Below are 27,785 nucleotides of genomic sequence, written 5' to 3' on the forward strand. Positions count from 1 at the left end.
TTATTTTTATGATCATAAACAATTGTCTCATGTCTACTGATAAATACTATTTCTGACTTTATTTCAATCATTTATTAGATTGATTATATGTATTAGGGAAAAGTAATAATTCTGAGTATACATTTGTACCAGGATTTCTGCTAGTCACTCCATGTCTATTATTTCTTTTAACGCCACCACAATGCAAGGAAGGGGTCATTGCACATGCCATTGGGTAGTTGTGAAAAAGAGACTGAGACATAAATAACTTGACTCAGAGTGATGAAGTGAGTAACACATCTGACATTACAAGTCAAGACAGCCTGACACCAGTCCCCTATTTTTTCCACTAAACCCTCCTGCCCTCAGACAATACATGCAAAACCAGGAAACTTAGAAATTAATATCTCAATCCTTGAACATGTTGGCATTTTAATGGCCTCTGTTGATGTCACCTCTGTCTTCCCTGCCAGAATTCTGAAACAATTGAGAAATAGAGCACTAGAGACTGACAGATGGATATCAAAAAGTCAGATATATAATTTACGAAAGCTAGGAGACTGGGTCTTTGATGTTTGACCAAATGATATGCCCCAATTTCCTCTCCTTCTGCCCCTGAGACCTATCCATCAAGTAACTGACATGGCTAAGAAACCTCAGGCAACTCCCATAAGTGTCAGATACCAGATCTGGTGGCAGGAGAGAGGGCAACAGAATAGAATGTAGAACAGGGGAGAAACTGCTGAAACCAAGCATTACTAGCTCCTTTTTCTCCCAAACAAACTTGAAAATCACATAACCCAAATAACTGAAAATTTCCCCAGGGGAAAGGAGGCCAGAAGTGTACTCCACCGAAGTCTCTACACATGGCAACAGGATGGGGGGGCGCATATGGAAAAATGGTTCCCTGAGAGAGATGTGTTTATATCTGTCATGCCAAGCAAATTATTTTAGGCTTTGCAGCACTTGTTGTCATATAATAATTTCAGGGATTTACTCTGAGTGAAATAGGGGTTCATTGAGTGAAGACTTTCAAGCAAAGGAGTTCCATTAGCTAGATTTCATTTTAAATTCATCTGCCTATGTCCATTTACACTTAAACCCAAACCTACCTTCAGCTGAGATGGGGAAATTATGGCTGAATATGGTCTGAGAGCAAATATCAGAAAGTTCATTTATGAATGTTGATTTTGAACATGATTCTTTCAGATCAAATGGAATGTGAAGAAAGATCTGTGATCTATGCCTGGAATCAAGGAGAGATATCTGGCCTGGAAATGTGCATTTAGGAGGTGTACACATATAGGTCATATTTAAAACCGTGAGACAGGATGAGATCACCAAGAGCAGCGAATAAAGATAAAGACGAGAAGGGTACAGAGCTTGGCCCATGGGCCTATCCAGAGTTAACAGGCAAGAGGAATGCACAGAGGTGCCCGAGAGGGAGCACGTAGTGGGGCTGGAAAAGAGCCAAGACAATGCGAAGCCCAGGAAGCCCCATGAGAAAAGTGCATCAGGGAGGAAGGCACAAGAAATTATGCCAAAAATGCCCCTAATATATCAATAAGCTAGAAGCTGAGAATTGATCATTGACTATGACAATGAAGAAGTTGCTGGGAACTTTGGTAATCTTAGTGGAGTTACAGGACAAAAAACATTGAAGAAGATTAAAGAAGTAGAATTAGAAATAGCAACTATTGATTTGCCTTTTTAGGAATTTTGGAGCCAACGAGAACACTTAAAGTGAGAAGAAGCCACCAGGAGAATTAAAGTCGAGAGAGGTTGCTTTTAAATTTTATTTCTGTGTTTTCAGAAATTGGAACAGCATGCTTGTACATTGATGGGATTTACCAACTAGAGGGCGGAGCAGAGGCTGGATTTGATCCTGTAAAGAGAGAGCACAGGGGAATTACTGGGCTGATATTCTGAGGTAGCTGAGAGGGATGGTAAATACTGCATAACTAGAGGAGATGGGCTTAGTTGGAAGTGCAGTTAGTTTATCTGATTATCAAGCATGAAGTCAGAATATGAGTCCAGATGCTGGTGGGTGGGTGGAAGCTGTGGAAGTTTTCTTCAGATTGCTTTCAACTTCTCAGTGAAATCGGAAGCAAAATCATCAGCTATGACTGAGGATTGGAGAGGAGGTGCTGGAAGGCAGTGTGAAGTGATAGAATAAAATATGAAATAGTCTTGTAGGAGAATGGGGAAATACAAGATAACCAGGGAAATCTATTTTGACTATTTGACAATGTTAAGCACCCACTTGAAGTCATTGTTATGAACTTGAAGCAGATCAGTTCCCATTTTGGCATGTTTTACCTTCAGTTTGGTTTAACTATCTGGGATAATGTGTGGACTAGATGTGAACACACATACACTTCATATTTAAAAAGGCATTTTTGGATCTCCTCTATTCAAAAGTATTTTTAATAAAACTTACGATCATGTTACAGCTCTACCAGAGATGTTTTTAATTTAATCTTTATTATATTTTCCATTACCACTTACCCCTTATACTCCTTCCCCCTGCAATCATCACACTGTTGTCCATGTCCATGAGTTCTTTTTTTATTTTTACTCAATCCCTCAAACCCCAGCCCACCCCCACAGCTGTCATCCTGCTCTCTATCTATGAGTCTGTCCTCACTTTCCTTGTTAGTTCAGTTTGTTCATTCGATTCCACATATGAGTGAAATTGCATGGTATGTGCCTGTCTCTGACTGACTTATTTCACTTAGCTTAATGTTCTCCAGGTCCATCCATACTGTCGCAAAAGGTAACATTTTCTTTTTGTAACCGAGTAGTATTCCATTGTGTAAATGTCCCATAGTTGATATGTTTAAAAATAAGGATTGAAAGGTTTGATACCATGTTTCTGAGGCAATTACTAACATTTTGCTTTCTTTTGGCTTTTTCATCATGTTAAATTGATTCTGATTTTAAGAACAAACAAAAATATGAACAAAAAACAGCATAGTGAACTAACATAACCAAGTAGATAAAAATTTCATTTAATATTTTTAACAATCAATCCCATCCCCCTCATTACTTACAGGACAACTAAAGCCCAAAGGACTGACTGGTCTATGGGACACAAGATTCTGTACAGTTCTACACAAAGAATTTTCTGCTTAAACTTTATCTTATTTGTTTTCTTTAGAGCCAGATCACAGATCGGATTCTGCCTTATGTTTTCATAAGACCAGGGGGTATTACGCGTTCAGATTTTGGCAGTCATAAAGGAACAGCTAGGAGCTTTCATTATAGATATATTTCTGCAGAACAGGTGTGTAGAAATTTTGTGCTAATTCCCAGCAGCTGTTCCACCTATCTTCTGTGATATACTCAAGAGCTCAGTTGAAGCAAAAGTAACTTATCCTTGCATAATACCCCTCATATTGTTATTAGGAAAATGGCACTACTGTTGCCTGGTTACCTTTTTATTTTCTTAATTACTTCTTCATGATGTGAAGTTTCATAAGATACACCAACCCAGTAGAAAATGCGGAATTACCATTGGTTACCCTTGTGATTAGCTTTCTAATTTCATTTGGAATTTTAAAAATCTAGATACATGGAGTCTTGTCCTACCTTATTCATAGCCTTGTAGCCTTGGTGAAGTTGCTGAACATTCTGGGCCTCTGGTTTCTTAACCCAGTAAATTATATTTTATTAGGTTTCTTTGGAGCATTGGAAACATTTCTGTAGGACTGCTTATTTAAAAGGAATTATTATTTCTAAATGGAGGTGTTACTTAGAAAATTGCCTTTGAAGGTAATCTTGGAGCTGTATCTTAAAAGAGAAATAGATTTTCCATTGACCTGGTGAGTAGGCAAGGCATTCTAGGGACAAAAACCAAATTGACGGAAATTCCAGAGGCGAGGAGGTGGAGGTTCAGGGAATTCTGGTGATTCATCATGGACAGAAAAAAGGACCGGGAGTGAGTGAAGGAAAACATGCAGCTTTTAAGGCTGGGTGGGAAGAATATCAGAAAAGTGTGTTACTCACCCAGGGAAAATGTAACTGGAAAATCTAACCATTCTAAACTCTTTCAAAGATGACAGCTAAATCAGCTTGCATAATAGCAAACAGAACCTACCCACCTGCTTAGTTTCTAATGCAATTAACTGAAATTTGTGTCCTCCTACATACTTTTTCATAACTAATTTGACCTATACCACAGAGTAGTTTTACAGCAGCTATAGTCAACAACAGAAGTTATTCTTAACAATAATTTTCTACTGTCTTTCTGGTCTACTGAGTTTCTAAGCAATTTTTTCTTGTCCTTTTGTTCCCTCACACAGGCTTGCAAAAATGCTCATCTCATCGTGGGCTTGAGAACAGCGTGTGGGCTGCCAATGGCATGTATAATGAAGGTACGGTTGAGGATGGGGTTTCAGGCAATCCCACCACCTTTGCTCTTTAGACTTCGGCATCTTTGTAGGCTGTGAAAATTTAACACAGATCTGCAGTATCATAGACATATTATTAACAACAACGTGCCTCATCATGAAGCTTGCAAAGCACATTCCCATCTCTAACTTAGCTCTACTCTAAGGTTCCAATGAAATTGCTTTTACTTACAAATGTCTAATACAAGATTTTACATGCAAAAATCTTTGCACCACTTGTTTTTGAGAAATGTATTAACATTATGAAATAATAACTTGGTAATCTCATAGTAAGTATTAATAAATTAATCAGCAAAAGATCACTAAGAAAATCATTTAATACACACTTCCCCATAACTTTTAAGATATTTAATATAGATTTTATATGGTAACAGTTTAATTTATATAGATATGAATATACACACATGCATATATAAAACAGAAAAATGCCTTAAAAACCCACACACTAGATGAAATCAGATAAAATCAAAACATACTTATCAATCAACTCCTTCCTGAGGCCCAGTCCTCAAGAGAACAAGGCTATTGTTTAACCAATTGATTGGTTAATAAATTAAAGTGTTAAGGTTAGACAGTGAATATTTCATTCAGAAGATGGATAGTTCAAGTAAGGAAACATAAAAACGGAGAAGCAAACATTGACAATACTTGTTAGTTAACTTTTCGTGGAAGAATTTACTTTGGCCCACAAGATTCCCTGTCCCAACACCACACTGAGATGAGGACATTGAGCCTTCACAGCCAATTGCTATTAACCTTTCACATCATTACCTTGCCTTGGTTATAGGTGTGACAGAATCTATTTTCCAGTGTGTATGATATGGAAGTGTGCGTTTTGAGAAATTAATGTACTGGATATATGCTGTGATCACTAGTTCACAAAGCAGTATTATTTTCCCTAACATAGACATAATTTTATTAGCATTTTATTGGTATTATTTTATTCCAGGTTTATTGAGATATTTTTCACATATAACATGTAAGTTTAAGATATACAATCTGATGACTTAATATGTATTAAGCTATATGTATTCAATAAGCTGTATCATAAGGTTTTCATTCATGCCTCCATTCCCTCACATAATTCCCTTGTTAGCGGTGATAACTATTCAGATTTACTCTCCTAACAACTTTCAAGTATATAATACAGTTTTGTTTGTTATAGTCACCATACTGTGCTGTAGGTCCCCAGAACTCATTCATCTTTATTTGGAAGTTGTACCCTTTGACCAGTATCTCTCCATTTCCTCCACCATCAGACCCTGGTAACCACCATTTTACTCCCTGTTTCTACTGAGTTTGGCTTATTAAGAGTCCACATGTAGGTGAGAACATAATTTGTCTCTCTCTAACTCATTTCACTTAGCATAATGCCCTCAAGGTCCAGCCATGTTCTCACAATGGGCAGGATTTTCTTCTTTTTACGATTGAATAATATTTTACTGTATATATGTATATCATACTTTTTTATCCATTCTTCTACTGATGGAGACTTGTGTTTCCATATCTTGGCTATTGTGAACTATGCTGCACTGAACATGGGGTTTAGGTATCCCTTTGATAAGCTGTTTTTATTTCCTTTAAATATATATCCAAAAGCAGGAATATTGGATCATATGGTAGTTCTATTTTCTTTTTTAAGTTTTGAAGAATCTCCAGACTGTTTTCAATAGTAATTGTGCCAATTTACATTCCCACCAACAGGGCACAAGAGTTCTCTTTTTCTCCATAGTCTCTCAAACACTTGTCTCTTGTTTTTTGTTTTGTTTTGTTTTGTTTCTGCATTTTAATAGCCATTCAAACAGCTGTGAGGTAATATCTCATTATGCTCAGTGTGATTTTGATTTCCATTTCCCTGATAACTAGTAATGTTGCATACCTTTTATGAACCTGTTGGCCACTTGTAAGTCTTTGGAAAAATGTTTATTCTGTTGTTTGCCCATATTGTAATTGTTCATTTTTCTATTGAGTTGTATTAGTTTTTGTATATATTTTTTATTTTAACCCTTTGTCAGATAGATTGTGTTACAATATTGTCTCCGATTTTGCAGGTTATCTTTGTATTTTACTGATTTCTTTGCTGTGCAGAAGTTTCCTGGTTTGATGAAGTTCCACTTGTTTATTTTTGCTTTTCTTGCTTTCACTTGTGTCAAATTTTTGTGTTATCCAAAAAATCATTGTCAAGATGAATGTCAAGATGTTCTTTATGTTTTTTTCTGGTTGTTTTCCATGCTCAAGACTTACATTTACGTCTTTAATTCATTTTGAATACTTTTTGTAGGTGGCATAAGATAGGGACCCATTTCACTTTTACACGTGGCAACAGCAGGCCAGCTTTTCTCTGGCATGAAGTTTGCTATGATCTTCCTTCTTTACTGTTGAACACTACTTACTGTTTTGCCTCTAGATGGCTTTCTTCTATTAAGTTTCTGCAGACCCAAAGAAAAGATTATGGAATTAAAATTAGCAAGGAGAAATGGTAAGTCAATGAAGAATCACATGAATAAAAACAGGCTCATGGATATTATTAATGACAATAAGAATATTAGGAAGAACTGGTATTTCGTGATTTATTTTATGTTCCAAGTGCTTCACTGAGATTTTTGTGTGGGTTCACTGATTCCTCCCAGCAACTGTATGAGGCCAAGACTACTATCATATACAGGTAAAGTAAATGAAGATTATATATGTGGTATGTGATGTCACTTGTCTGTAGTCTCACCACTTCCGCCCTCATAAGGGCCTGAACCAGGACTTGAAACCAGGCCTGTCTCCTGAAGAGACAGAGCTGTTGACCATTCACAGATATTGGTTTGATCCTAAAAACTAGTAGCACACAAAATTTCTACCTACTATAGAAATCAGAATAGAAGCATTGTAATTATTAGGTGTTATATGAGATAGGCTGTTAGAGGGTCCATCCACATTCAAGGCCAGGTTCGGTGACTCTAAAATTAGTCCTCTTCCCAAAATGCAGGCTATTTGAACATATTGTATGAAACATCATAGACTTATAACTAAGGCTCAGAGAAATAAAATATATTCAAGCACATCCCTTAAGAAGAAACAGAGCATAAATTTTAACTGAGATCTTCTGAGGTGAAGCTGCCTACTTTCCTAGCTCTCTCCCTATTTGGAAACCAAAGACCAAGCATTATATTAAACATAGCAATCACCACACTCAAGGTACAATTTGGTGATACATCAGTTGAAAAAAAAAGAAGAAAACCTTAGAATAGGACTAATAGTTGGGGAGACACAAGTAACTGGCATAAGATAATCAGAGAACAACTCATGATTCTATATAATTAAGTGCAGAATCACTAAGTAAGGATGAAGAAGCTCAGAAGAGACTTTGTGTGAACTGGTATGTTCAGGGAAGAGGTCACACGTTAACTAAGCCTCAGAGAACTTGGATGAAGAACAGGTGGAGGACATTCTTAAAAGAAGTAACAGAGAGAAGTATTTTTGGTTATTTTTGTGAGGCAGGTAAAGGAATATATTCTGACCCAAGCTGAGAGAGTGTACTGGGGAATGGAAAGAAAGCTGGTGTGGATAAATTAGTTTAAGCCAGATTATGAGAAATTTTTAATGTCTAATTTTGTTTTAGCCATATGTCTACATAACTTTATAAATGCATAGATGTGTCAATATACTTGCTTTTGAATGTATAATTTTATTTTTCCCCCTTTTGGCTTCCTTTTCTTCCTTTCCTTTTCTATCCAGCCATGTTAAACCACCTACCCATGTTAACAACCTAGCCTGTAGCTTTCTATATATATTTTCCCTGTTCAAATAACATCATAGGATAAATCATAATTTACCATATTGCTGGGTATGGGTTTTGTTTCCAGAGTTTTGACACCATGATCAATGATGCAATAAAAGCCCTGACATATAGGTCATTATTTATGGCTGTGTTGTCTGTATAGACTTCTAAGAGATGGATTATTGGTTAAAAATAGGCTCTAATGCTTCACAGTTTCAAAGCCATTTAGGAAAGAATGCTTTTCCCATATGCCCTATAAAAAAAGGTACCATGACTCCTTCCTATTTTGGCTAATGTGAAAATCTTAAACTTACTCTGTTATAGGAGTTTTTGGAGAATAACGGTCTAAGATGGGATGTTGAGGGTCAGAGTAAAAGCACTAACCAGCCATTATGAAGCCCTAGTGTGGCAGACACTTCAGAGCTTGATGGGGAATTTGGAGTGAGACCAGGATGGAGTGGGGGTGGAGCAGTCTATGGAAAGGCTATTGTACCTGTGTCTGCTAGTAGCATGGCATCTCTAGGGAGGAAAACGCTGGACATGGTACCAGGGAGAATGGGCTAATTAGAATTGGCTTCCCTTCAGACTGCTTAGTCCTGCACAAATTTCTTCTTTATTATGCTTTAACCTGGAGCCATACAGGAAGGAAATTCTGAAAAGCATAGTTGTAGCTTAGCAAAGTAGATACAAATAGACATGACAAAGCACACAACTGATGCTTCTATAAGTACATAAAATACAAAGATAATATGTATTTATAAACTTCAGTTGAACAACGTTCACTAACTTGTAGTAAGTCATATAGATCTTTCATTATTTCTTTACTGTGGTGTACTATGTTTTTATAATTTTTAGAGGTTATATATTGTCTTCCATTGCAATTGCAATCTTACTAATTTCTTGATTGTCTAATAGTTCCGCTTTTGTATTCAAAGCTATATGGTTTGATGCATAAAATATATGACCATTGTATCTTATTTTTATATTATCCTTTATCTTTACCTAATGTGCCTCTCTAATATTTATCCTCCTAATGTGAAATTCCATCTTGACTGATATTAGTATTGTTAGACTTGCTTACTTTTCAATTTTCATTTACCTGGCATTATTTTGCCCAGCACTTTATTACTTTGCCCTAAATATTTTTATTCCTCTTAAAGTATATATCTTGACTTTAATCAAATATAAATCTGTCTTTTATTAGGATAAATGAGTCTGTTTACATTTGAAATTTCAGCTGATATGCTTGATTTTATTCATTGTGTTTTGCTTTGAACTTATTATTTATTTCCATCACTGAGCATGCATTTCCCTTTTCCTTATTTTTCCTGGCTTGATCAAGGTTCAATATATTTCGTATTTTCTCCTTGGACAAATTACAGTTATTTTCTCATTCATTAAATATTACATTCATTTTTTCTTATCCTCAGAATCAGATGTTTTAAAACAAATTGTTTTGTCTGTTAAAATACATAATTTTATTTGCCTCTTATTTGATCCTCTCCTTGAGAAAAGAATGTTTGAAGATTAGTTTCACTTTCTACTTTTCCTTTCTCATTCTCCCATTCCTCACTATATTCCTGTAACATTTTTCCACCGCTTGATTTGTTGAGAGAATTAATAACTAGTAAAAATTACTTTATAGTGTTTCCTTTCTTTTCAATATTTTTAATAGCTCTATAATAAATATCCCTGGAAAAAGTATCTTATTATCTTGAGTTAAATCAGGCAGGTAAATAGATGAATATTGTATACTCTAATATTTATTCTTTTTTATCTTGAGGTCTCTCTCTTGATTCATCTTTTTTTTAGTAGAGTCCCTAAATGTTTTATCAAACAAATTATGTATGCTATATATTCCTCAAATTATTGCAGATCCTTAAGTGTCTTTCTATACTTGAGAATAATTATATCTTCTCTGGGTATGTGATTCTGGGATGAAGTCACTTTTATCAATCTGATGTCAGTCTTTTCTGTTTTTCTTAGTCAATATTTTACTGACTCCCAAGTGACAAAATCTAATTTGGAGATTGGAAACTATAGTCACTAGAGTTAACAGGCAAAATTTCCTGAAAGAGACCATATGCAAATCCTTGTTTTTATAGTGCAAAATGTAACACTATAAAAATTTCCCAAATGTTCAATCATTGTTTTACAATAAAACACCACAAACTTGGAAGGCTTAGAACTGAGCTTATATAACCGTTTGCTTTCTATTCTTAAGTAATTGCAAAGATGTACTGTTTCTTCTTGCATAAAGCTTGCAAAGACTAAAAATATATATCCTGGCTGAATTCGGCACATAGATTTCAAATATATATATTTTTAAATATACTGAAAAGAAAATATATAGCTTTCTCCTATTACTTTTTAAAATTATACAAAGGGAGGAAGGAGAACATTCCACAGGGCTGGGCAAAAGTAGGTTTACAATTGTTTGTATGAAAAAAATACAATAATTAGTAATACAAGAATAAACTCTGTGTTGTTCATCCTCACAACTATAAATCTACTTTTACCCCACCCTGTATGATATAAAGTGTGATTGCTGAAAGTTTTTCAAGGTGATGTAATATAATCAATTATTCAATGATGTTAATCTAGATACTTCAGATTTACTTAAATGAATACAAAGGCTGTAACTGACATACTGATTATTGATACAAAAATGGTTTCAAGTTGCCAAAACTGCTTATTCAAGGTAAATGTAATGCTTTCTCATTAAGTAAGTAATTAATTCAACAATGTTTTCATCCTGTAACTTTTGCTTTGGCACACTTACTTCTCTTTATGGTACTATAGTGTCTAATTTCAGACTCTACTCAAGTTCAGATCCCCACAAAGTTTTCTTTTTTGGAGATTGAATCAAGGGGATTTTCTGTACTATTCCCATTATTTTCCTTCAGAGGAGAAAAAGTAATAACCCTGGTAAAACCAGCCACAACGACTGTATTTATGAAGTAGGAGTACATAAAACTCTTTTCCAGCAGACAAGAATCCTGGAATATGAGGGGTGGAACCGACCTTAAGGAACATCTATCTAATCCACGTTTGACAACATGCCAGTTTAAGCATGCTGGATACCAGGATATGCTTTTAGGCTCTAAATTCCCCCAAACAATGTCCTCCTTCTGAATTTCTTTGCTCCGTTAAAAAGGCAGCCTCCATGGCAAAGTGCTGGGGCTTTTTTTTTTTCAATTTTAAATTGAGCTATCATTGGATTAAAATGTCATGATGGTATTATGTATCCAGATCATTTTTAAATGCTTGTTATCATTTTGCACTTTGGTTTTACACTTACACTTCTAACATAATTAATATGTAGTTGATAATTAATGTAACCACACAACTTACTGTCCAAACCAGGACACTTTTAAAAGTTTCAGGTTATTAATTACACTGTGACAAAAGACAACCCAGAATATAAGTTTCTTTTAAGAATGACTGTAGAATAAGCCTAAAATATTGGTAAGTAAAATGAAAAAAAAAATCAATATCTCCTCCATGTGCACTTAGCTATATTTTGAGTTATCATTATAGATATATCTTATGCTATATAACATTTTGCAAAAATGTATCTCACTGCAATATTCTTCATAGTCTGCTTTTATTAATAAACAATGTGTAAGAAACCTTTATTCCAGTAAATAAAATGCATGCATACTCTTTTAAAAACATTGCTCAGCATTACATGGTTAATCTCTGGGAGAATGACAAGCCAGCAAGCACATTCCTTGCTCCAGCTGGACTGGTTATGTTCAAATACAGACCACAAGTGTTCACAACCAGTCACTCAAGCTTCTCAGGAGTCAAGAACATAATGTCTCTGAAAAGTAAATAGGTTACTACAAAAGCTACCTTCATCTCACCTTGCTATTGGCAAACACCCAAGCAATCAGCACAGCACAGTCCTAAACCAGTCAGCCAGGGGCATCGAGCTATCAAAAGACTGTAACCATAAACAACTAGCACCACTCTACCCAGAGCACCAGCTGAGAATCAGCTCTGCTCAAAAACATTCCAATGCATCCAAATGTAGCATAGTGGCTGGTATGACCAGAGTTATTAGTTTAAGTGCTGACTTCCTCCACTGCCAACTGAGCAGACATAGAAAATAAATCAGTAATTATGACGTTCTTAGCTTTTTCAAAGAAACCACAGCAAAAGCAGTCTTTATGAAATTATCTGCCTGGCAGAAATAAAATCGCAAAGCAGTGCAAAACCACAGTCTTGCATGTTAATTTTGAAAGGCAATTAATATACTGAATTTGAATATCCTATTAGACTCCTTTAACAAATAAAAAAAACAATAAATAAGGATCATGTGAATGTGTATTTGATTAGTTTTTATGTGTCAAACCATCTTTTAGGGACTGTGACAAAAAGAAAAAGAAGTCAACAGAAAGTCTTCCTTAAAGCATTTTTTCGGAACTAGGAAAAAAGCCTGAGCCCACTTTCAAAAGCTTATATACAGGGTGAGGCAAAAGTAGGTTTACTGTTGTGAGTACATGAAACAAAGTTATTATTATTTTTATTATTATTATTTAGTAATTATTGTATTGTTTTCTATATTAACAAATGCAAATCTACCTTTTCCCTACCCTGTATATATAAAACATGCTAGAAAACATAGTAAAAAAGCCATGAAATAGTGTTATTAGTAATCTATAAGAATTAGAGGAGGTTAAACTCACATTGACTGACTATAGTGGATGGATGCGGATAAAGTAAAGCTTTATCCTGGAAATGGCATTGCTCTGGGGCCTTGCGGGATGGGTAGGAGCTCAGAAAAACTATGGCCAAGACAAAAGTTTCCGGATGAAGATTCCAAGTAGAAGAAACAGCAGCAGCAAACGCAGAGAGGCCTATGAGGGAAAAAATAAAACAAAACATTATAGGATCACAAGGGTTTGTAGAGAGTCTCAGACACAGGATTGAAAAATGCGGACAGCAGGTCATGCAGCTCCCTGACTGGTAGAACAATGGACATGGACTTGATTCTAAAGGCAACTTGAAGAAATAATTGTTAAGATTTTGGCAGGGGCATAAGCACAAACTGTTGTTTTATCCGTCATCACCTACTTTGCCCCACACATCTGCTTCTCTTGATGCTATCTTCTTAAGCAAATTATATTGTGTTCCTGTCTCTTCAAAATATTATGTGGTAAGACCATGTCAGGCCAGATTCAAAGAAGGTGGAGGCTGCTGTTTTCTCCTTTGGCTTTCTCTGAGTCCCACCTCCATCAGGAATGCCGTTTCAGAAGGCTTCTCTGAGCATGCAGTCGGAATATCAGCAGGACTAATCTGCTTAATTGTGTTCTCGAACTGTCACCTGTGTCCAGGAAACAGACTTCTGGGGAGGCAATTTTTAAATTGTATTCCACCCTCTCATTTATCCCAGCTGTGTTTGTTTTCTTTTTAAGAGCTTGTACATGTCTTTACTACAGTATGGAAAGCAAACCAGAACCAAGAAAATAATTAGTATATTAATACTAATATATAAAATATAAACATATTTTAAGTATATATATATATATATAAAAATATTTTAAGATATTCTCTTTGGCTTTATATAAGAAAGAAGACAGTGGTCAGGATACTGAACAAGCATTTTTCTGGAAGTCATGTAAAAATGTTAACTTCATTCCCTTTTTACTTATTCATTAGTAAGCATTTATTAAGCTTGTGTGGCAGGAACTATCCTGGTCTCTGAAGGAACATATACTCTACACTTAATTTTCTCTCAGGGAGACCAGGGTCTCCCTTAATAATATCACCCAGGGAGATTGGACTCTCTCCTCTGTTCCTTACTCTCTGCAGACGAAACCATTACCGACATGACTTGGCTCTTTCACTTCACCCATTAGTACCTTACATAACTGAGTTCTACAAGGGAAATGACTGCGAAGAGAATTTCTATCTCTATTTCTGTCTCCACTTAGGCAATGAGAAGCAGACCTGGCAATTTCAATTTCAATTAAGTTGGAGATTCAAGATGCAAAGGGATTCTGACAGAACTCCCTCAGTACCTACCGCAGAACACAGTACAGGGAAACTCACAATTGCCTAAGCTAGGGGTCATATATCAGAATTTGTTTTTTTTAATTATATACATTTATTATATATTTAAGTATAGTTGGTATACAATATTATGTTAGTTTCAGGTGTATAATATAGTGATTCGACGTTTATATACTTAACAACGTGATTACTAAATCAAGTCTAGTAATCATGTCACCAGGCAGTTATCACACTATTATTAACTGTATTCACTTCACCTTTTCACTCATCAAAGGAATAAAAAGCCTCCTGGTGATGTAAAGACCAGAGTCATTGGATCTCTGGGAAGTGACAGCTAGCACAGGGCCTGATAAATTAATCACCTGGGAGGACAGGAGACAGGTGTTGAGCGGTGGGTGGGCAAAGGCAGCAGAAACCTCAACATGAAAATAAAAAGCCAGGATTCAAAACTGAAAAAGAAAGAAAAATTGGACTTGGACTTGTAGAAAGACAGATATGGAGGCAGTTTAAAGATGTGTATATAATAAATGAAAGTCTCTCTCTCTATATATATCATTTATAGAAAGTATGAAAATGATAGAAAAATATGAAGGTATTACAAAATCAACCTTAATCCTAATTTGCAAGAGTAATTATTCTGGACATTTTGATGTTTTTTTTTCATTCTTAATTTTCCTATTTTGTCAATTGTAGTCAAGATCATACCATACATGGTATTATTTTCTCTCACTGAAAATTATATCAAACATTTTCTCATTGTTAAAATCTGAAGATCTTTGAAACCAAAAATAGTAAGAAAAAGCAACCCAACAATCAGTTCAGGCCTTCCATGATGAGGCTATTTAACATCGACTCTTAATCTTTCTACAATGGAGATGTCAATATCAAAACATCTCCTTTCATCTGAACAGAGGAAGACTTACCTTTTAGGAAGGTTTTGCTCAAATCCCTCTTTCAGCACTCCGCACTTTCAAAACATACACATTCTCTCTTTACACACACATGTTTCCTTATCTTTGCGTTGCCTTTCCTGTAAAGCAGATGGTGCTTTAAATTCCTAGGCTCCTCACAAAGCTGTTCCTCTAGCAACCTTCCCTAAAACATTGATTTTAAAACAAGCAAAGATGTTCTTTGAATTCCCTGCTAGTCAATCTGTTGGTCTAGCCTAAAATGTTTCCAATTAAAAGTAATCAACTTAATCAGAAGACAATGCAATCATAACTGTAGTGGAGAGGTTAGGGTGCAACAGTGTTAGAAATAGTACAAAACTACTTTTGGGGGGCAACTAATTTCTAAAGTGGTTCAAATTCTTAACCCATTTCTAGCTGCAGCATGCACCCCCCTGCCTCCTGCTGGGTTATGGATGATGGGATGGCTGGAGAAAATCAGACATCCTCAGAAACAAGAGGCTGTAAAAAACTGAAAATAGTACCTCAACCTGGCAGTGTAGAGTAGAATTAGAGCTTTTAAATTCTTGCAAGTATTCCTCCTGATCAAAAATTGAATTAATGTTCACATTTCAAAAATATTTTTTCTAATCCTGTGACTTAGAAGGTTTTAAAAAGAAAATCAGATACTAAGAAATCATAATTATAATAACAGCTAATACTTATTGGACATTAATTTTATGCTATGAGACACATATTAAATATATAAACTAATTTAATCCTTACCTATGAGGATTGGGCTGTATTAGAATCCAATGAGTCGTTGAGTTGTATTAGAATTGTATTAACTGCAAATGAACAAAACATAAAAACACTCTCAGGGAAATTATTTATTGCCTTCTGTTTCAGTGCCTTCTCCTATAAAATCTCTGTAAGATGAGCTTTTTGTGGAGATAGTCTGGGGTTTGTTCTAGATCTTCAGTTGCAGGTAAACTCAATTGTAGTTCGTTCTTCTTAACCGAGTATTTCTTCATTGCCTGCATACTGAGCTCTTACTGATTGCTCAATATGTTCCTTCTGGAAGGACCATTATCCTTCATTAAGGGAGGCTGCACATTCTCTGCTACACTTCCCACTGAGCAGAATCCAATTTGTTTCTTCTTGCTTCAGATGACCTGAGGCCCAACCATTGAAAACTCAAGAGAGACTCTGAGTCAGAACCACTAGCCGGAGCCTTGTGAACATACAGAATACCACGAGAAATAATAAATTATAGATTTGAGTGTCTAGTTTCACAGTGGTTTGTTATGTAGCCATATAAAACCAGAACATCATCTTATTTAAAGCTACATTCCCTTTGCTGTCCTTGTATCATACAGCACAGGTGACAGAAGAGACTCATAGTAAATTAATCTATTTGAGGTTCTAAAAATGTTGAATCTCTGTATCTTTCACATCTGCTTTTATCTGGATCCCTGACCCGATTATGAGTGATCTCACAAACCTTCAAAACTCCGAAAACCATAGACCTTTGCTGTTCTTTGCTGTTTGGGGCTTCAGTCTCTTTTATAATATTAGAATAATATCCTACCTATTTTATAGGAGTTCCATGAAGATTAAATGAAGCGTTAGGGATAGCTTCCCCCTACCCCCCCCCCCCCCCCGCATCTGTAACAAATGGTCCAGTGTCATGAACATGTGATTCAAGGTCATTATAGTTGAAGCAGAAGTGGGAAATTCTAGTGTAATTTGCTAGACATTTAACAATGCTCACCTAATAAAACCATGCTACTGGATAAATGGAGGTTTATTCATATTTTCCATATTAAAGTTTAAGAGGAGAAGAAAAACGTCTTCGCATCTGAGGATGTGCTCCTCTCCAAAAGACCAACTTTGCCCTTCTGTAAGTGCCAGTGTTTACAAACCAACTTTTAGAAAATTAATGCTTCTGTCCGGGTGGAAACCAGTCTCAAAACTTGAAAAAGAGGGAATTACTAGAGGTTTTGGAGATTTGCTGGGACTTACTTACACTTCTTTAAAAAGGTCCTCCCCTGTCTCTCCCAGCAAACCCCGCGCAATTCCCACCCACTCTGCGGCACTGGAGGCAGGGGTTTCGGGATTATTCCGCAAGTAGCCACTAAGGGGAGCTGGACGCTGGACCGCCCTCCGATGTTGCCATGACAACACTGGGCGCACAGCCTTTGGAGTGATGCGCCCGCTAAAGCAGGTGTCGGATTGCAGCGCACTCGCGCCTCTTCTGGGATTGCGTGAAACCACGGAGCTTCTCAGAAAGTCTGGGTATTGTTCCTCCGCCTCCCTCTCGGACAGCTTCCTAACCCGGCGGGGACGCACAGAGTGAAAATGGTCCATCATTCAGGCTCGATTCAGTCCTTTAAACAGCAAAAAGGTCAGTTGGAACTGGTCCCCGCTCCCCATCAGTGTCACGTCCCCCTCTGCATGCCCTTGCAGTTGTGTAGGAGCATCCTTTGCAGGCTAATACTACGCAGAGGTGGAGAACTCTGTGAAGTTTTTTTTTTAATTATTCTTTGTCTTAATGCCTTTTCACTCTGCATTTGAGATGACTCTGAATTCTGAGCCTCCGCACAGTCTTTGGGAGAAGTAGAATTCGTCATCTCAGGGACTGAATTTAATGTGAATTTCTGCTAAGTGGTTCAATGCATTGCAGTAAGCCAGCTGAGTGGGGTTGCCCTACCAGCACTCGGAGGTTTCAAGACAGAAGGATCAGACCATGTTTGCCCATCTGTGGTTCAGATGGCTCATAAGCTTCATACAAGCAGATGTCTTGAGAAGCTTTGACACAGTCCTAAGATAAATGAATTTTTGGAGAATTCAAGAAGTTGGCCTGTTGATGGGGGCTCAGAAACTTTCTTGGAGAACTTTATTTTGTCTTTGTCCTATGCTTGATTCTGTGTTTCAGATTTTTTGTAATCGTTGGTAGGTTCCACTTCTAGGAGCTTTATTTTTTCTCTCTGGCATCTAGTTCATGTTTCTCCCTGGGTGCAGTGATAGGAGTCTACGTGTTCATAGTCTAATCAAGATTTTTTCCAAGTTATCCTCCACACTTTTCAGTCCTTGTTCCATATTTCGTTTAAAAGGAATTTATAGAGTGCATTTATACTGAGGCAAATTCCCAGTTTTCTGGAGTTTGTCTGAAACATTTATTAAACAGCAACATTGACATTTTATTTCATTAAATATAGTGGTAATTATGTCATACTTGACCATATACTATATGAGATATATGAATTTTGGAACGGTAAATTTGATCTTTCAAAGTGAAGTAAATACTTACTTAAATATCCCTATTTCCCCCCACAGATGCCACATATATATGTATGTATGTGTATGTGTGTATGTATATGTGTGTGTGTGTGTGTGTGTGTATAAAATGTTGCATGGGGAAACGATGACTAGACTTAGTGTAGTAATCACATCATAAATTATATAAATGTCAACTCACTCTATTGTACACCTGAAACTAATATTGTATACCAACTATAATTAAATAAAGAATACATTATGTTTGTCAACCATTGTGTCTATGTAGATATTTGACTTTTTAAAGCAAAAGCTGTATAGACACACCAGGGATAATTTAGAAGGGATTCCTCTATTAGGTAGAATATTGGACTGAGTGAGATTTGAATTCCATAATTTTATACACTGTTCAAGACCTCTAAGTTCTTGCAAAAATATGTTGAAATTGAAAGTGAGTAACAGTTGGGTGAGAGATTGGCCGGCCAGGTAGGTAAAAATTTCAGCTAGTCTACTATCCCACTTCAAATCTAAATATTCTGAAGAAAATTAAATTGCTTCAAAAGTTGTGTTTTCTTTAAAAAAAGATTTGACTTATTTATTTTTAGAGAGAGGAAGGGAGAGAGAAAGAGAGGGGGAGAAACACCAACATGTGGTTGTCTCTCAAGCGCCCTCTACTGGGGACCTGGCCCACAACCCAGGCATATGCCCTGACTGGGAATTGAACTGTCAGCCCTTTGGTTCACAGTCCATCATTCAATCCACCAAGCCATACCAGCCAGGGCTTGAAAGTTGTGTTTTCTTTAATCATTATTTTAAACACATAGAATCTTTCAGAATGAAGACAAAGGTTATTGAAACTTTGCACTAGCTTTGTACAATTATACCTTCTAATACTTGACTATGGGTGATTCATTTCTGCAACCTGGAACTTTGAAATGCTCCCCCCCCGCCCCTCATGATTTATTATGTATGGATATGTACTAAGTTTTTTTTTAAACAAATAGTTGCCAATTTTAGACCAACTGTCATTGCTCAGTGTGAGTGATAAAATTTTTTGCTAGTCCTGGCACTCCATATTGTTTCCTTTATGATGCATTATGAGCCAATATTTTCAAGTCTTTCTTTACTTTTGGCACAAAAGGCAACTTTAGCAGAAGGATAAATATGGAGAGGAGGAGGGATACGAAGGATGTAGCACTAAAGTGGTCCTGCTTGATTCCTTTTTAGATCCAGAGGGCATTTGTAAAAGACACACCAAAGTGAGGATTAGCTCTTTTAGTTTCTCTTTTTCAAAGAGATAGAAGCAAAATAATATTCTAAATTCTTTGTGAACCAGGAGGTGTGAGATAAGACACATGCTTTTGACTATCACATTAACCTGAAAACTATACAATAAAGGTGAGAAAATTCTGTATTAGAACTATGGAATCCTAAATTTTAAGTTTAAAGTGTTTAACTGCTTGGGGCTTTGTTTCATGTATAATACAAAAAGATTGAAGTCCTCACCCCTTTGGCCTTTTCCATCTCTCTGCCTATGTCATTTGGGGTAGGGCAGGTGGCAGTGTGCCATTGTGACAGTGGAGACGATTTCCTCCTGGGCCAGATAAAGTGGAAAGCACTGCTTTTAGTTCACTTTTAGAAAATAATTTAGCTGAGTAATCCAGTTTATGGAGATTATTTTTGCTTTAAGCAAGTGGGGTCAGTGCATTTTTATTTTGATTTTAAAGTTATTATGCCTAGAAATAGCCTGAGCTATCCAGAAAACACTTTACTATAAGACTTAAAAATGTTCTGCCCTCAGTTGGAAGACAGGCACACTATTTAATCTCATTGAAGGTGTGGATATTTTTCTATATATGTATATGTAGTAATCCAGCCCTGGCCCAAACTCCCTCACTGATATTATGCAGTATTTTTCAACAAATCAGGATAGATGCCAGAATAGTTATCTATAAAATGAAATACTATATGTAAAGCCATTTTTCCATTAATTTAATCCATAGTCTTCATTTTCAGCCCTGGATTTTAACTGTCCATTCCCATTTACATGTTCTTTAATATTGCTCATCCTCAGTTACCACTTCTGTGAAATGAAGATAATATTTACATTGCAGATTTGTGATGTTCTTAGCAGTTTGACATAGAATTGGGGCTCAATAGATTTAGAGAATAATAATAATAATAATTCCCCTCCCTTTCTTCTCCTCCTTCACCCTCCCCTTCCCTCCCTCTTCCTCTGTCTCCTTCACTCATCTCTTGACTCTTAAGAAGTAAAAGAAATCTTTAGTAGTTTTCTTGTAAAAATTTGCCTTTCATTTACTTTTTTGTCACTCAATGTTTTTCCTTTGGGGTTTATCTTCAGAAAATAGTGGACTACAGACCATCAAAAGATAGCCATGCACAGTAATATTGAGTTATAATCGCACACTACCCAAATTATATGCCCATCCCTCAGGAAAACTTCCAAAATTCCCATAGAATAAATTTAGATATTCACTTCATTTTATAATTTTCAACTTTCATGGCAAATAAATGGTATGTATCCACTCTCCATTCCACCCATCTTTACCAAGCTCTTGCTGTGTGCCAGGCATTGTGCTCAGTGGTGGTATTATCAAGAACGCCTATTGCTGCAAAACCGCCCTTCTTCAGAGAACTTCGTAAAGCAGGAAGTCTGAGAGCTTTGCTAAACACAGCCTTTATGAGAACTTTGGGCAACTCTACATTTTTCTAGAAAGATGTTTACATTTTGTTTCTTGGCAATGACAGTGAAGTTGTGTTTTCTGAACAGGACATCCACACACAGAGGGGAACAAAAGTAGGTTTACAATTAGTTGTATGGAAAATCATACAATAATTAATAAATAATAATACCAGAATAAACTGTTCTACGTAATCAAAACTATAAACCTACTTTTGCCCCACCCTGTGTATTTTTGAATTTTTATTACATTTTAATTAAATTCTAGGTTGTTTTAATAAGAGGTTTATTGAGTTAGGAAGTACAAGTGAGGATTTCTGGTGGATGGGCAGTGGGGTAGCAGCTTATTTCTGAAGTCCCATGGGTAAATGGGAGAGTGTTATGCTTACAGACAACTGTGAGTGTGTGTTTGCCTCTTCTTTAGTCCATACGGGAGGAACACGTTAGCTGGCAAATCAGCAGTGATTTCTGGTGAAAGTCCAACTGTGCTTCCTAGCCTGGCTTCCTCTGTTTCGCTTGATTCATGATGGATTCATGTGTCATATGAGTGAGAAAAGGACAATGCTCATACTGCCTTCTGGTAGCTGTTATTTACCAATACATCTAGCAAGAGTTGTAGTGAAACCAACCATAGGTCACATCAAACACATCCTGTCCTAGAAGATTTGTGTTTAATGGGATCAGCCGAAGCTGTCAAGTGATTTATTATTATCCTGGAGGACATTTATTTAAACATGAAAAGAGTGCTTTTAATAATTTCACAGAATCAAATACTTTGTACTCACATAAGTCTTTTAATAATAATAATCTTTACACTTACTTGGAGATTTATAGAGTATAAAATATGTTCATTCACTTTTTCTCAAAATAAGTTATTTGCTATTGCAGGTGCACACCTGTAAAATGTCTTAGCAGCCTTCCTGCTTTATGTTTAGTTCCCAATTCATAATACCCAGAAGGTATGGTGTTAGAAGAAATACCTACTTTCAGAATCTCTCATATACATTTCTTCAGACTCCTTTACCCCTCACTGATATCTGCACGATCTAGAACCTTCACATACTCTTAGCCAGTAAAACCAGAAAAAAATCTGAAGCCATTACAGAAATTCATCTGCACATGTATATTAACTCTCCCTGGTATTTTGGCAGTTTGTTTTTTATTTATGACTAATGAAAAGAAGACATTGTTCTTGTTATAATAATTCCCAACTATTTAGAAAAAAGTTACCCACTGATAATCCCTCAGTAAGGGCCAGCCAAACTATGGAAGAGAATGTAGATATATTTCAATCCCCAAAGAAAATACATGTATCTGGGACTATTTCTTTAAAAATCTTAAAGAAATATCTTTAAGATATATGCATATCTTAAATGGCTCAGAGCAAATACTGTATTTTTTCAAAGTAAGAACAATTGATGTTTAAAAGGATGACTTTGGATTAGCAAAAATAGTATTAATTATATGATAGATATATACCCTCTACTTAGGAATGAAGAAAATGGTCAAGTTTAGAAAAAAATTGATCCAAAGTAATTATAATGTAAATAAGTGAATACTTTAAAGCTATCTTGAAGTAAAACATCACACTTCTTGAGGGTCATAAGGAGCTGAAGTTTTCAATGAATCTAGGTTTCAAAATTATACTCTGCACATGGATGTTACTGTAAATTTTGGGGTCAGCATGATTATGTAAATCAAGTTACCAAAACAAGCCTTTAAAGAGCACAAACATTCAACCTTTTTCTCTTTATTATATTGGTATTTTATAATTGTGCTGATATCTAGGAACTATTGATATAAGATTTGTGGATTAGTGTTAGATAAGTTGTACCTTGATGAAAAGATCATTGACTCAAAGTTCCCCGTGAATGAACCCTGTAGCTTTGGGTCTTTATCTTTTCTGAGCCATACATTCTTATTCAAAATTTTGGGATTATAATCATTATCTCTCAAGATTGCAGTGAAGAAACACTGATAGTCACAAAAAAACAGCAGTAGCAGCTAATCTAGTGTGAACACTACTTATTACCAACCGTCTCAAAAGCTTAAAAGTACACTGCATTATTTCATATTCACTGAAGCTTTAGTAGTTACATATATCATTTTTCCTATTTTCAAGGAGAAGGAATTGAGTTTAGATGTTACATGCATTGGCAAGTTAGCCCTTAATGATGGGTGGAGCTGGGGTTTGAACCCAGCCCTGCTTGACTCCAAAGTCCACCTTTCTACTTGCTCCACACACCGTAAGGAAGCCTAGTTATACTGTAGGTTCTTTGGAGGAAAAGAAAATTTAAGCAGCTGGAAGGCATCTCCAGCAGCTCTTATCTGATTCTTACCACAGCTGTGGCTTCCTCCTTTACTCTACCTCTTCTCATCAAAAATATCAGAGTTTCAGGCAGAGTTCTATGATTTCCAAGCTAGCTCAGTGAACCTTCTGTGGCCATAGTAAAATAAAAATTTCAGACAGGAAAAGCCCCACACTTCCTTCTGACCCTACAGTTCTTCAGAGGTCACAGAAGTAGAAAATCACATTCTTAGGCTGGCAGTGTGTTAGTGCAACCAGCCTGACTGTTGGCAGCATGTAAGATGCCTGCACCAGCTGCAGGAACCAAGTTCACCAAATATGAGCCACCGTATTTACATCTTCTCTGTAACTGAGATGCAGTTGGCCATAGAGGGGAGAACTTCCCTATGGGTAAAATTGGGTGGATGTGAAATTGTATTGCTGAAAGAATTTTGCAAATGCATTGCATTAGTCATGGTACAAAGTTAATAGGATACCCAGAAGGCATCTCCCACAAATGCCTTCTAAAATTGTACATACAGTATTTTATATCTGGCTTAGAATTACTCTAGAGGTGGGAGGTGGCTACTTTGCAGGTACATGCACTGCACAGGTCTGGTTTAAACACAGTTTCCACCGTTCACTGGTATCTAGAGCAATTTGTTTCACTCATTTCCCTCAACTATAAGATCAAGGTTTATCACATTAGCAAGATCTAAAGAATCACCTGGAGTTCTTGCTAAAATACAACATATTCAGTCCCTCTGACATAAAATCTCATCTCCAGGGGAGACAAGGAATCTGCTTGCTTAACAAAAATGCATCCTACAGGATTCTTATAAATGAGACCATTTGAAAACAATTTTGTAAAATAATATAACTATGTAAGCATTGGGTGAGATAATGAATTTGAGTAGCTTATAGTAAGTTGTAAATAAATGCTCTCTCTTATTTGTAGAGGCAAACTATATAAATGCCAGGTATACTAAGCTATGTACATGCATGTAGTACTATGGAAATATAAGTGCAGCGTGTTGCTCATACAAACTATAGTACCACACCCTTCCTTTTCAAAAATTGATGAGGTTCCTAAACAGGAGTTTTTGTCTTGCCTCCTTACTGAACACTTCAGCAAATGAGTTATTAAACCTTAGAGAAGAGCTCTCAGGCTTTGTCTTCAGTTGTTCTTTCATGAACCTTGGCACTACCCTAAATGCTCTCAATTCTTTACCATTTAGTTCTTTTTTTTTAACTGTATAACATTTTGCAAAGCAAGGGGCTTTGGTGAATACTCTTTCATAACATTTCATAACAAAATATCTCGAATGTCTTTTCTGAAGTGAAATGCATGGCAACATTTTATAGCTCTCTTGATTTATGTAAAGAGAAGATGTACCTGAAGTTTATAGTTTTGTATAATTTGCTGTTACAATGTAAAGTCACTGTGAAAAAGGCAGTGTGTGAAATGAAAAACAGGGCTGTGGAGTCATATAAAATTAATTGTGTTTGAACCTTAAGACTATTACACAATGAGTGAGCATGGCAAGCTAACGAATTTCAGTGGGTTTCAGTTCCCCTATGTAGGAGATCAGAATAATAGGTGCTATTATTAAATGCTTCTCCTTTGCCAGCCACTGTTTAAACTACTTTATTTATAGTAACCCACTTAATCATAAAAAGAAACTCTATTAATGTCATTCCATAGACGAGGAAACTGAAGGACAGAAAAGTTAAGCAAGTGTTCAGGGTCACAACTAGGAGTAGTAGAGCTACCTGTCTGTCATGTAGAAATGTTATGAGTAAGCAATTGTGTAAGGTAAGTAACTCCTACAGAGATTGTTATTTAGTTCAACACTTGATAACTAGTGTTTTAATAAAACACCAATACTCTTTCATCTGCCCCAACTCCAGATCAATAAGATTGAAGTCTGTCCATTACTCAGCATGAGGTTTTTGCTTTTTAAACCTACATAATCCTTACTTATCTGCTTGGTTACACCAATATTTCCCAATTAATTTTTCAAAATATCCAAAGTTTAGCTGATGGCAAAGATTTAGCTTCTTTTTCTGTTTAAGGAAAATAAGTTTAATTTACTAACATTGGCTCAAATTTGGGCCTATTCAAAAGACATAAGAAACATATTTTATCTGTGAAGTAGTGGTTCTCACAGACATAATGGTATCATTGCAGCCAGTGGTACTCAAGAACATTTTAGTCTACCTGTCTAAAACAACCTTGAGAACAGACTGGTCGTATAAACACAGCATGGCCTCAGACTTGAAATGAGAGAGACAGACATGGTCAAGACCTTGAGTGCAAGAGTCAAGCAACTTGTATTCAAATGATTCTTCTCTGTGATTTGCTGTGTATTATATGATTATATGACCTTTGCCATAGTCTTTACTTCTGTAAGTTTTTCTTTTTCTCCCATATACGTTGGGGCCAAAAGGATTTGTGTTGAGGATGGCTTTTTATAGTGTGTACTTAAAAAAAGATGTTTACTGATCTACCTTTCCCCACTTTTTTTGCTATTTTTCTGGCCTTCAAAAGGTCCAAGACATTCCACTGTGATATATACTTACTTTGTAAGTACTCCTACAGAACTTTGATCAGGAAAAGTTAAATTTAACTAATTTTTCTTATATTTCAGTGCTTAGGTTGATTTCTTTTGAATCATATCTATGAATTTCAATGTATTAAGGGTTTAAACTTATAAAACAATATTATCTAAAAACAATCCCCATATATTATTAGCCTCTCAATTCACATTTATTTCTGATACAACATTAGTGATTTCTGATTATTTATGATCTATTATTATGCCTATAAAAATTAAACAGCAGTATTATTCATGGCCTGGAAGTGTGGAAAATGGCAACCGAAAAGAAATATATTCAGGTAGAGTCCAAATTACATCTTTCTCTTCATTGTACTTGTCTGTTTGATATGAAATAAAAAGATGTAAAGTGTCATTTGCTGAAAGTAGACAAAAATTGTGGGTAAAGTAGTAAATTCAGATTTCCTCACTGAGGAAAATACTGTCTTTTAGCATACTGGTTTCGGCATAATGCCTCCATTAGCCACTGTATTTTGAATGATGCTTCTCCCTGTCTCCCACACTGCTCCAAGATGAGAGAGTTTGTGGGTCACACCACATTGAACAGCTTGCAGTTAGTCATGTATCTTACCAGATGTGAAGAAATCACCCACTCAGAGGCACTCGTGCCCATTTAGAAAACAACACGTTGGAATTCAAATCATGTATAGCAGTTACAATCATATGTAGTCCATACTAAACTCATTTTTATTGATATATGCTCTAAAAACACTTATTGATGATATGTTTGGACAATTAATGATACACAGGGATATTCTATCTATACGTAACACTCAAGACATACCTTTCTCTTCATTCAGTCTGAGACCCACATGGTCCTTGAGTACCCCATTGTCTTTAAGAATAGTGTGATTCAATATTAAAGAGTGAAAAAGGGACGGGGATTCTATACCTTTGTCTACTTCAAACATAGTCTTGAAAATACCTTCTATGGCCAACTAGAAACGTAACAATCAAGGGTTTCTTTGAAATTACCTGATATTCTTGCCTTCTACCAAGATAAAAATCCTTGATGTGAATGGTACTCAACAGCTATAAAACTTAATGTATGTGAATTTTGTTTGTGTCAAGATTTTTTCACAGATTTAAATCTTTTCTTCAACTTCTCTGTAAATGAAAAGATGCTATCAACTTCTCAGTAAATGAAAAATTGCTATTGAACACTTTTAAAAATCAAAGGTGTTCTCAGATCTGATTTACAAACAAGGAAATCGAGGTACATTGTGACAAATAGTTTCCCCAGTAACATGAGATAAATATTTAGCAGAGCTGGAATTTAAACCCACAATGAACTGTAAAACTTGTTCTCTCTGAGAGTATAAAAGTCGAAAGAAGCTGATGGTAATAGTTCTGGGCCTACTGTGTGTCTGTCAATGTGAAATCTAGTGCATAGGTGTTATATTAACACTTTGAGGCAAAAAATCTGTTTTACAAATAAAGGAATCAGACTGAGAAGAAAATTGCACCCAGTCACATTGTTCCTATGTGACAAACCTGGGAATAAATCTCATGGATGTGCCCCATGAGATCCATCATGTTTCAGAAGAGTAGTTTGTCTCTGAAAAAATAGATTAGGAAAAACAGTCTGTTGATACATAGGCATGACAAACACTCCAGGATGTGATCTTTATGTATCATTCAAAGAGGAAAGGTATGGGCCCTTATGAAATTCAGTCAGTTACAAGGCACAACAAAGATACCAACAGAGAATATTTCAGAGTTTTTGTTACAGGTTATATCTCACTTTTTATATGGTGATCACAATCTATGAAGTGTTCTTAGCCTCTCAGAAATAGTATTTTCCAGTCTCATGCTATTCTAAACCGCCTTCC

At 36.0% G+C, this 27,785-nt stretch overlaps 1 protein-coding gene across 2 annotated transcripts in view; it reads left to right on the forward strand.

Moving 5' to 3' along the window:
- Positions 1 to 27,785, forward strand: part of ANO3 (anoctamin 3) — a 288,737-nt gene that overhangs the window by 71,650 nt on the left and 189,302 nt on the right. The window contains exon 2 of one of the 2 annotated variants that reach the window (XM_045825477.1): positions 4,284 to 4,355. In XM_045825477.1, the coding sequence (XP_045681433.1) occupies positions 4,284 to 4,355 (72 nt within the window). Of the gene's footprint in view, positions 1 to 4,283; positions 4,356 to 17,325; positions 17,476 to 27,785 lie in introns of those variants that run through there. The other variant, XM_045825478.1, reaches the window with a different exon arrangement.

The sequence above is a fragment of the Phyllostomus hastatus genome, unplaced genomic scaffold (genome assembly GCF_019186645.2).
Source record: "Phyllostomus hastatus isolate PE091 unplaced genomic scaffold, TTU_PhHast_1.1 phas_scaffold_585, whole genome shotgun sequence".
Lineage (NCBI taxonomy): Eukaryota > Metazoa > Chordata > Mammalia > Chiroptera > Phyllostomidae > Phyllostomus > Phyllostomus hastatus.